Source organism: Ambystoma mexicanum, chromosome 7p (assembly GCF_040938575.1).
Source record: "Ambystoma mexicanum isolate Mex_15411 chromosome 7p, UKY_AmexF1_1, whole genome shotgun sequence".
Taxonomy (NCBI): domain Eukaryota; kingdom Metazoa; phylum Chordata; class Amphibia; order Caudata; family Ambystomatidae; genus Ambystoma; species Ambystoma mexicanum.
This window is the reverse complement of record NC_090939.1, coordinates 599,579,231-599,591,361: the sequence shown is the minus strand read 5'-3', so window position 1 is coordinate 599,591,361 and position 12,131 is coordinate 599,579,231. Positions and strand designations below refer to the sequence as shown.

The 12,131-nt window shown below is 46.2% G+C and overlaps 1 protein-coding gene across 4 annotated transcripts in view; it reads left to right on the top strand.

Annotated features, from left to right (window-relative positions):
- The window catches only part of HERC2 (HECT and RLD domain containing E3 ubiquitin protein ligase 2), a 2,956,340-nt gene that overhangs the window by 1,407,654 nt on the left and 1,536,555 nt on the right, over positions 1 to 12,131 (top strand). For all 4 annotated transcript variants that reach the window (XM_069636605.1, XM_069636607.1, XM_069636603.1 and 1 more), the window contains exon 45: positions 10,949 to 11,091. In XM_069636605.1, the coding sequence (XP_069492706.1) occupies positions 10,949 to 11,091 (143 nt within the window). The remainder of the gene's footprint in view (positions 1 to 10,948; positions 11,092 to 12,131) is intronic.

Genomic DNA, 12,131 nt, shown 5'->3' with positions numbered 1-12,131 from the left:
TACTATACCGTTTATTTTTTCTAATTTGTTTTTTAGCCGAGCATTCAACTTTACACATTACATATCACAAAATACGATTTCTATCATTAATTCACATTATCATACGTTAAAACAATTCACACATATTGATAGTTCTTTCAAGACTTCAATAGAGACACAAACATCATGCTGACATTGTCCCAAAAATTATCCGAAGATAACCATTATTCTTGATCAACAAATCTAGTAAAGATTAACTGGCCATCTGAAGACTAAGGTAAACTCAGAACCTTCCTCCATAATTTCCCTTCTATTCTCATCAAATGTATTACCCGGGCTAAAGGTTTTATATTCATTACATATTTAAGTGTAGGTATAGCCTTACCTTTATAAAACCTTACTAAAGGAACTATTGAGAATGTACAATAGTTATAAAGGAGCTTCTTCTTTTGACAAGCCAGTTGATCAAGTTTGTCTTCTACTTCCAACTCTAGTTGAGCTATCGAGGGATTAGACATCAATCTGAAACCCAAATACAGAACTTCCTTTTCAAATGGATTGTGTCCTCCTACGTATTCCACATCTTTGACATTTAATGTCCACAGCTGTGCACTTCGGAATCTTTTTCAGCAGAGGTCGTCTGCCTTGATGACGTTGGGTCGATGTCCCTCGAAAGCCTTCAGAAAGTCCAGCTCAAGACATAGCGGGAGGTGGAGGCTGTTCCACAGGGATCCAGCTGAGGAAAGTGAGCAGCCTCCTGCTCTCTGTTTCGCGAAACACTTTTGCACACAAAGTTGGTGTCAGAGGAGCGTACAGGTCTAGAAGTAGAGTATTTGCTAAGTGATAGTTGCTGATAGTGTGTTCCCCGGCCCCAGACAGCCTTGCGTATGATGCAGAGGGATTTTAATTTGATCTGTGCAGCAACTAGAAGCAAGTGGAGGCTTTTTAGGGCAGGAGAGATGCGGTCCCTGGGCTTAAGGCCAAGGCTAAGCCTCGCTGCTCTATTTTGGATTAGCTGAAGGGGTCGCAGAGTGGAAGAAGGTAGATTGCGGAGGAGGCTGTTGCAATAGTCAAGCCTAGAGAGAACCAGGGCTCTGGAAACATTGAGCTACTGGGGAAAGTGAGAAATGGGAGAATTTCTTTGAGAAGGAAGTGGTACTTCTTGGCAATGTCCTGCATGTGAGGGAGGAAGGATAAAGAGGCATCAAAGATGACTCCAAGGTTTCTGGCTTCAAGAGGAAGGAGTCTGTGGAGAGCCAAGATGGGCGACCTGAGAGAAGAGAAGGAGGCGGGAGCAGGGGTCTCAATTGGAAGGATCTCAGTTTTGCTGGCATTGTGGAAGAGATCATTGGAAGAGCACCAAGCCTGGATGGCAGACACGCAGTGTGGGATGAAGGAAGGTGCGAGTGTGTCGGCAGGACGTCTGAAAAAGAGTTCAATGTTGTCTGCACCCATGCCTCACACCTCTATTTGTATAAACAGGGGAGGATAGATGGCCCTGAGCATCGAGCCTTACTTGTAGTCGTGAATTTTTGTGACGATTCACTATAATCGCTGAGAGTCCTAGGCAAGCACCAGTGCTTCAACTTTGCCCACAGGCTTTTCCTATTTATTTTATCAAACACCTTTGAGAGATCAATCCATGCTCATACAGAATAGGGCCACCCTTTGACGAGGGCTTCCCACAAATAATGCTCATAACTAATCCATTTAACGATGTTGACCGGCCCTTTCTAAAGCCTATTTGATGTTTAGACCGTATGCCTTTAATTGCGGCCCAGGATTCCAGCTGTCTCAATACTGCCCCAGCAAAGGTTTTACTATCCGCATCCAGAAGAGCGATATGATGTCAGATCTGTCCGATATCCCCTCTTCTAGATGGGGATCACAATGGCCGATTTCCAAGATTCTGGCAGACGCCTATTATTCTAAAATTGATTAAATAGGACCAACAATGTTCTATTTATTTTTGTAGTATTTTTTTGTATTTATTGTACGCCCAAACTCGTAGGTATCACGGCATAGTTACAGACATCTTGCATATATATATATATATATATATATATATATATATATATATATATATATATATATATATATATAGCTTGTGGAATCTGCTTAGATCACATGCTGTGCATAGGCCGACATCTAGTGGAAGCTGCAGAGTATTACAGTTTGTTTTTCGAAACTCGAAAATGGGCGTCGAAACAGGGTGTGCCAGTAATACTATCCCTAGTGTGACGTCCACTGTACCCAAGATCCCTCACGCGTCTAGGATCCTCAGATTGTTTTTTTCCGCCATACTGGTCGGAAGCATTTTGCGAAGTCCCCTGGCCTTAGCCATACTTATGCTAAAATATTGATTAATTGACATCCTTCCCCATCCCAACGTCGAACTTCGACACTCGACGCCGGCTGGAGAAGAAATCGACCATCGGCTCCTGCACGACGGATTTGGGCCTCGGAAGGCCTCTGGCCTCGGCCCTGCAAGTAGGGAGAGTGGGGGGTTGGACATACTCTACACTCTTAGTATATAGGTACACCTTATACATTTCCTACACTTAACAGCCCGCTGCCTCAAGGTGCGTATGGAGGGTACCCCTTTTCAATTCTGCCCCATGTGCAATCGCAAATACCCTTGGGTCAACAGGCACGCCATGTGCAATCTCTGCTTGCCGAGGGACCACCCGAAGCAAACTGCAGAGCGTGTAGTAGGTTTAAACCTAAGACACTTAAGGACCGTTCGACGAAGCGTTGGGCCCACCACGCCAGGCAGGTGGCCATGGCAGCAGAGGGCGCCTTCAGCGACGGCAGCGACGCCGTGCTTTCGGACGGCGAGGGCATTACAGCGCCGAAAGACAGCCGAGCACAGGTCCCCGACCTCGGAAGGTCGTCCGACAGGGCGGCTATGGGGAAGACCCCCGGCGACACAGGCGCTTCACACACCACCCACACTAAACACACGAAGTCCAACCGAGACTCGACGACGTCGAGGGCTCGGAAAGAGGCACAAACAGAACGGTCCGAATCGGTGTCCTCTGGGCGTTTGAGATCGAGATCGCCGCATGACTCCAGGCAATCATCCACTCTTGCCAAGAGTGCCTCGCTCCCTACTAACGGAAGAGTCCCTCACTCCCTTCTAACGGAAGTTCGATCGTCGGAAGACGAAGACGACTTCCACCCCTAGGCCGTACTCCAGGAGTCGGAGCCCGCAGACAAGTTCAGCACGGCCCCACGTTCAACGGACAGGGACTCTACCCCCGATCCTTGCCGCCAGGCGTCGAAAACCTCCGGAGCCACAAAGGGACAGGGAAAACACTTTTCCACCCACGGGGAGGGGGGAAAACAGCAGAAGAAGCAGCCTCTGTACTCTTCCACACCTGTGAAACACTCCACTCCTCCTAAACAGGCAGACAAGACCAGGTCTGCTGATATTTCAAAGAGCAAATCTACTCAAGATAAATATCCAAAACTTTCTGAGAGAGTCATTCCCAGTTCCAAAAAATGGTCCAGTGATGACATAGATAGGGTCATGTCAAGGATGTCTTCTTTGGCAGACTTTTACGATAAAAATCCAGACCATTTCCTTTCATATGATCCACAAGGGGCTACACCCTCAGGCTCTAATGATCCTATCCCCCGAGTAAGAAGCCCCGGTTTGAGACACCGATGAGGTCTACAGACCCCTTTGAGGTACAACCATACTCACTATATCAAGGAGAGACTTCCTTCGGTGAGGACCAAGATTTTGGCATGATAGAAGAGCAAACCGGGACGGGCTACTATGGGGAAGAGGAAGACCCTGAAACCTACAGAGTAGATTCCCCGGTAGAAAAGGAAGCCCCGGTTACCGACTCTCCTGTCGATAACCAACCCCTCCTGAACGAGGTTCTCGCACGTGCAGCAGAACATTTCCATATTGACACCCACGGTGTCCAGGAGGAGAGGGACTTCGCCGAAGAGTTAGTAGGAGAAAGGAGGCCTGTTGCCCAGACCATCCCTATCCTCAAGTCTATTCAGCGAAGAATAGACCCGTCCCTGGTGAACCCGAACCTCACCAGAGTAGTCAATCCCAGAGTTGAAAAACTTTTCAGGGCAGCCCAGTCTGACCCTCTCTATATAAGAGGACATCTGAAGCCAGACTCCCTAGTTGTCACGAACACTCGTAAGAGGGCTGGAACACCCTTGTTATCGTCCGAAGCTCCTCCAGACAAGGAGAGCAAATAACTATATGGTTTCGGCAGGAAAGTAGCCTCAACGTCCGCCTATCAGGCAAGGATTGCAAACTCCACCACCCTGTTGGCCAGCTACAACTGCCATCAATGGGAAGAAGTCGCTGCACTCATAGCCTCTGCACCAGAACCCTTAAAGGGCCAGTTAGCTTGGATTTCCGCAGAGGGTAGAGCCGTGTCTGGTTGCATTTTAAAAGCAACTTTTGACGCCGCGGACAACGCAGGGAGATTGATAGCAGAAGGTACTGTTATCAAGAGACATGCATGGTTACGGCAGTCTGCTTTTAAGGCAGAAACCCAGGCATCATTGTTGGACAAACCGGTGGAAGCCGATCTGTTTGGTAAGGCGGTCGAGGACGCACTGAAGAATGCCAAGGACGAATACGAGACACTCAAAGTCCCTTGGCCAGTTAACCAATAAACCCCCGAACCAGAGAGGGAATAGTAATTTTCGTCGCCCACGCGGCCAAAATTCCCAGAGAGGGTCCAACTATTCCCAGGGGCAGGGTACACAGTGGAACAACAGCCAACAGTCTACCCAGGGTTACGGTAGGGGTAATAGGAGAGGACGTGGTAAAGGCAGAGGCAGCACCAATAAATGAGGCGGCACGCCTCCACCAAAGCAGTGACGCTCAGTTCAGGGTCCCTTCTCACGCAACCCCAGTAGGGGGACGCATTTCCAACTTCGCCCAGGCTTGGGAAGGGATCACATCAGACAGATGGTGCTGTCAACAGTATCTGAGGGGTACTGTATAGAACTACTGCAGCGTCCCCGGAACCATCCTCCACAACAAAGAGTACACTCTTTAGAACATCAGAAGATTCTCCTCGAGGAGATCGCCATTCTGCTAGCAAAGGACACGATAGAACTCGTCCCGGGAAACCAGGTAAACCAGGGTATTTATTCAACTTACTTCCTTGTGCCAAAAAAAGATTTGACAATGCGCCCAGTATTGGATTTACGGCCTGCCAACAAGTATGTCAAGCCCCAAAAGTTTCGTATGACTACGCTACAAGAGGTAATCCCCCTCCTAAAAAAGGGGGATTACATGGCAACCTTGGATATGAAAGATGCCTATTTTCATATTTCCATGTTCCCAGCGCACAGAAAGTACTTGCGCTTCAAGGTGGACAGTCGGCACTACCAATTCAGGGTACTGCCCTTCGGGATAGCTTCGGCACCAAGGGTATTCACCAAGGTACTGGCGGTGGCGGCTGCACACCTACGCAGGGAGGCAATCCCGGTGTACCCTTATCTGGACGACTGGCTCATAACGGGGGAAACCCCCAGCAATTTGCAGGACAAACATTCAAAGAACTATCGACCTCCTCCACGAATAAGGCTTCTCAATCAACGAGAAAAAGTCAAGCCTGGTGCCAAGCACCTACAAACAGTTCCTAGGAGCAATCCTAGATACTCAAGAGGGGTTGACATTTCCTTCAGAGGAAATAATTCGGAATATACTACTGCAAATTCCGCAATATCAGTCCGGTCACCAAATAACAGTACGCAAAGCAATGCGTTTGCTGGGCATGATGGCTTCATGTATTTACCTGGTCCCCCACGCACGCCTGCGCATGCGTCCCATGCAGGAATGGTTGGTGAAACAGTGGTCTCAGGCAAGTGGTCAGTGGGACGATCTAGTGGTTGTTTCGCCAACACTAGTACAAAGCCTTCACTGGTGGACAAGAGAGAATCTTGCACAGGGAAAGCCCTTTTACGATCCCGAAGTACAGGCAGTAGTCACTACCGATGCATGTCTGACGGGGTGGGGAGCTCACCATCTCCACCACATAGCTCAGGGTCTATGGTCTCCCTCAGTCGCCATGAACCACATCAACCTGCTAGAGCTTCTGGCAGTGTTCAGAGCGCTTCAAGCGTTCGAGCCCCATCTACTAAACCTGTCAGTGCAAATCCGGACGGACAGCACGACAGCCATGTTCTACCTGAACAAGCAAGGAGGGACTCGTTCGCCAAATCTGTCCAAACTTGCCCAGAAAATCTGGATATGGGCACTCAGACGGAACATCTTCCTGTCATCACAACATGTTCCAGGGGAGCTCAATTCCCTAGCGGATGCTCTGAGCAGACTCCCTCCCAGAGGAACACGAATGGGTTCTACACAGAGAGGTCGTAGAAGATATCTTCTCTCAGTGGGGTTTCCCCACTATAGACTTATTCGCCACAAGCGAAAACGGACAATGCCCAGGATTTGCATCCAGGTTCCCCCAACCAGACTCCCAGGGGAACGTCCTGTGGATGAACTGGTCAGGGATGTTTGCGTACGCTTTTCCACCAACTCCTCATCAGGAAGGTGGTCAACAAGATGAACAGAGAGTCGATGACGCTCGTCCTAGTTGCTCCCATGTGGGCAAGACGACCGTGGTTCCCACACCTACGCAGGATGGCGGTGTGCAAGCCCATCAAACTTCCAGCCTGGTACAACCTACTGTCCCAGCACCAAGGTCAAACAGTGCATCAGCAACCCAACTCAATGAACCTGGCAGCATGGCTCCTGAGGTCATAGAGTTTGGGCATCTCAATTTACCACATGTATATGGACATCCTAAAGGAATTTAGGAAACCAAACACAAGGCACTGTTACTGTGACAAGTGGAAGAGGTTCGTTATCTGGTGCCAGAGTAGACAAATCAACCCTGTTGATTGCACTCCTTCCACTATTGTTACATACATGCTCCACCTGCTAGATGCAGGATTGGTTTTTAACTCACTGAAAGTAAACCTGGCAGCCCTGTCGGCATACACCACTTCCCATAACAAGGAGTAAAGAGACTTCACCCTCCTATTTCAAACCCACCACCAGGGTGGGACCTTAATGTGGTGCTATCTAAACTCATGGGACCCCCATTCGAGCCCATGCATAAAAGCAGTCTCAAACACCTGACTTATAAAACGGCCTTCTTAGTAGCTATTACTTCTATAAGAAGGGTCAGTGAAATTCAGGCTCTGTCATTGCAGGATCCCTTCTTTACGGTCCATATAGACAAACTGGTTTTACGCACACACCCTAGGTTCTCACCTAAATTTATATATAAATTCCACGTAAACCAGTCCATCGCGCTTCCGGCTTTCTTCCAGGACCCTCAAAGCTCGGCTGAGGTGAAACTACACACCCTAGATGTGCGTAGGGCGGTCCTCTACTATGTAAATAAAACCAGACCGCTAAGGAAAACAGATCAACTGTTTGTCTCCGTAGCTACAGGCAGAGAGGGTGATCGCGTCACTAAAGGTGCCATCTCGAAGTGGATTATTAACTGTATACAGCTGTGTTACTCACTCTCTGAAAGAACTCTGCCTTTCACGCCAAGAGCCGACTCTCTTAGAGGCATTGGGGCCACTGTGGCTTTCATTGCAAATGTACCCCTTGACACCATTTGCAAAGCAGCTACTTGGAGCTCTATGCACACTTTTACTCAGCATTACTGCATTGACACCCGTTCCAAGGCAGATACACAAGTGGGACAAGTGGTTCTAAGACACTTATTTGCTCATGACCCTTCTCACATCCCACCTCCTTCTTCAGGTACTACTCGCTAATCTATGCACAGCATGTGATCTAAGCAAATTCCACAAGCCTCAGAAAGGATACATTACTCACCGTAATCGTATTTCTGATGCTTGTATCTGCTTAGATTCACATGCGGCCCACCCTTCCTCCCCTCTGAGAGAAGGCGCATGGTTGCTTGTAGTCTTACCTTTCTATCTATCTGCTTGGATTATCTGTACTCAAGCTACTCCTCATGCTACCTCATGTCAGAAAAAATACAATCTGAGGATACTAGACGCGTGAGGGATCTTGGGTACAGTGGACGTCACACTAAGGATAGTATTACTGGCACGCCCTGTGTTGACGCCCATTTTCGAGTTTCGAAAAACAAACTGTAATACTCCGCAGCTTCCACTAGATGTCGGCTTATGCACAGCATGTGAATCTAAGCAGATACAAGCATCAGAAATACGATTACGGTGAGTAATGTATCCCATATAAATCACAGTACATTTCACAGCATTACATCATGAAGCTTATATATATTTAATGAACCACAGTACATTTCACAGCATTACATCATAGAGCTGGTGGCCGTAACAATAGTGTCCTAGCGTTCAATACTGGAGGGTGCGGGAGTGGGTGCTGTTCCAGAGGCGGCCTGGCACTTTCTGTCCTTGGTGACAAGGTGAGGGGGGAGGGGCGTCAGGCTCAAATTTATTGAAAAGCCACGTTTTGAGTGTGTTCTTGAAACACTGGTGTGAGGGCTCAATTCTGGCGTGCAGTGGGAGTGAGTTCCAGAGTTTAGGGGCCATTACTGAAAAAGCTACTTCCCCCTGCTATACAGCATTTAAAGCGTGGGATAAAGAGATGTGCATTGTTGTTGGATCTTAGTGTTCTGGTAGCTTTATTAGAGGTAAGTGTTATGTGGCTGACTTTTTGGCAAGACATTTGTGAGTGACAGTGTTTTGAAGATGATTCTGGCTGTTATCGGAAGCCAGTTGGCTTCCCTCCTGGTGGCGGAAATATGGTCCCATTTTTATTTTATTTAATTTTTTTATTTATTTTTTGTACAATGGCTGCTTGTAGAGCTTTATTTTGTAGCAGTTGTAGTTTGGCTAAGTTGGCGTTTGAGGTGCCTAGCAGTAGCACATTGCAATAACCAAACTTTGATAAGATGAGGGCCCGGGCTAGCGTAGTACAGTTTTGTGGCGTAAGGAATTGGTGGCTTAATGCAATAAGCTTGGATGTGTAGGAGGTGGCCGATGATAGTGCATTTACATGTTTAGTCATTATTAAGTTTGCTTCAAGGTGAACGCCTAAAGTTTTAACCTCCTTTAGGACTGGAATAGGCGTTCCATCGATGGTGATTGTGGAGTAGTCCGAGTGGAGGGCCTTGATTTTGGCAGCACGAGCCCACAATGAGAATCTGTCTTCTCATCATTAACGTAGAGGCTGTTGACAGCCATCCAGTTTTGAATTATTGCGTATATTTTGTTAATCATGATATGCCCTGTTCGTAGTTCCTTGTTATGGGAATTAGGATCTGGGTGTCATCAGCGAAGTTGGTATAGATGACACCCATGGCATCCAAGGCAGCGAATGGTAGCTTAGTGTAAGCATTGTAAAGGGTTGGCAACAGGTATGATCCTTGCGGGACTCCTAGTGTTACGGGTACAGGGTCTGCAGCATCCCTACCTATGGAAACTCGGGATGTGCGATCTGCAAGGAAGGATTTGACGCAAAGGGTGGCCTCCTGAGAGAATTGGAAATCTTTAGCCAGGGTGATGCAGAGTTTGTTGTGATCCACTAGATTGAATGCAGTGGATAAATCTAATAATAAGAGGATGCAGAGTTTGCCAGCATTTCTTATTCTATACCATAATTCAATGTCCTACTTACATTTTTGATTATTGAGGCCATTCGTACCCACCGCCCTAGAAGGTGAATTAACTCCATTATACTTTTTGGGGTCAAATATAGCCTCCAAGTTGTATCAGAATTCACCTCAAATTTCCATGAAGAAGGTTTCCTACACAAATTCCCAAAATGGTTACATCAGGTGATCTGTCACCACATTGGTTTGGAGTCCGCTTTGAGAGTCCTGGGGACAATTAATAAGAGACCAGAAGTTTCTGGAGTTTTTATTTCCTAGAGCTCCCATCGTCAATTCACCATCCTTCTGGCGCCGCAAATATCTATGACCAAGATCAGTTTTTATAACTGTTATGCAATCTCTTAGGTTCATAATGGAAGGCTGACTTTGAGTCTGTCTTATATAAGAGTCTGGATAGATTTCCTCAACTCTCTTTTCCTAAGCCATGTTACATTGTCAAAATAATCTTTATTTGCTAACCTCTTGTTTACTCCATGCATTCCTGGTGGATCTAATGTAAAGGGTCAGATGAAGTTCTAATGCCTCAGTTAAGCCATTCAAATAAGTACATTAGGTAGCTCCTCCTGTTCTAAATTTCTCAATTAAGTGTCTTCCATTATTTACTTACAGATCGCAAGAATTACCTTTTTCTGTAACTGGAATTAGCAGTGAGATACCCACTGTAATCATATTATGATCACTGCTTCCTAAATCACGTACCTGAAATTTATCACACCTAACAAACATGTCCTCTGAGAGAAATAGATAATCAATGGTTGAACCCAAAGAACCCCTCTTCCAATTTATAGCTGGGGGACATCCCCTTCAATATTCTCATTTGACATCACCAAATTCCATTTGGAGAAGAAAGTGAGCCATTTCTTAACATTTAGAGAAGGCTCTCTGTTTTTTTTCCCCTATCCTACACGTAGCAATGCATTCAGAATTTAAGTCCCCTGCCAACACTGTGCCCACTGGGCTGTATATAAACATTACTTTCAGCAACAATACAGATAAGGACTGCATAAACAACAATATGTTTAAACACTCAGGATTCTAATAAGTATTAATCACTACTATCCTCGTGGAAGGCATACTGCCTCTCTTAGAAAGTACTGAGCAGGATATAGCACGACTGGTGAGAAGGCTGTGAAAATAGATTAAAAGGAAGTGGAAGCCTGGCAGGAGAGAATAGATCATTGTGTCCGCGTCTCATTCCTGGCTCTTCACACCTGGCATTGTTTCATTATTTGAGAAGATTTTAAGGAACTGCATGGTAATGCTTATGAATGTGAATGTGCGGCTTAGTACAACTACATAACTAATAAACTATTATTTTATTTTTTTCTCAGAGGAGTCTGCTGCGGTTTCGCCAGACATTGGAGATATGTCCCCTGAAGGACCGCAGCCCCCAATGATTCTCTTGCAGCAGCTGCTTATTGCTGGCACTCAGCCATCACCAGTGAAGGCTATATTTGACAGACAAGAGCTTGAGGTAATTTCACAGGTGTTTGGGTGCAAATGTCTGGAGAATTCAAACACATATATAGTATACAGTCCGTTTCTAGACTGTGACTATTTCTTGGTATTGAATGAGCATTGGCTGACACATGCTTTATTTTTCAAAAGATTTGTGTAAAACCTTTGTCCTCTGTTTTGTTATGTGTTTTATCCTCTGTTTGCATGATAGTCCTTTATTTAAACATCACTTTCAATTTAAACACAAAATATTGATTGTCTGCAAGCATCTTAGCGCAAATGCATGTACTTTGGTTCAATTTGAACATATTTGCTTGTGTATGTTTTGTGGAATTGGTTATTTTGCTACTGTTTGGTTGAACAAAAAAACACATTCTATTGCATGTATATCCTTTCTTTGTCCAAGAAGGGTGGTTATCTAATGCAGAATCAGAGTAAGTCAGTGTATCTGGTGTTACTGGCGATCCGGTATACTACAGATAAAGCTCCCTAAATGCCTTTTTAATTTTGCTACATTCAGCGTTTTAGCATTTAAAGTCTGTCTATTGCTACTCTGAGGCGGACTTCAGAAATAAGGAGAAACGTACTTCAACATCACACCGGCGCGGTGTGCAAGTCAGTGTGTCTGGTGTACGTGTACGCTGTTCCTCTCGCCTAACACTCTGATCACTTCTAACTTCTGCTAACTTCAGCCGGATACTGAGTAAGTGTTGCTCACAACCTGTAGTTCTAAGATGTTGATTGCTGGTATCCTTACGAGGAAGTGACTGCGGGCTACGACCTTTGAGCTTCCCGAAAACAGGACATCCTCTACTAACGCTGTGCTGATATCTTGGTCCTGGAGGTGCGAGGAAGTACGATTACTAACTGTTGTTTACCTGCCTTGGGTGGCGCGCTTGCAGGAATTCAGCGATATACTGTTTGAGCAAAGGAACTGTATCTTGAACTGGGTGGACGGGGGAGTGACTGCAGGCTACGGCCTTTGAGCCCCCTACTTTATATTGGCCCTTAAAACATCTGCTGCCATCTTGCTGTGAAACCACCTACGTGGGTCCT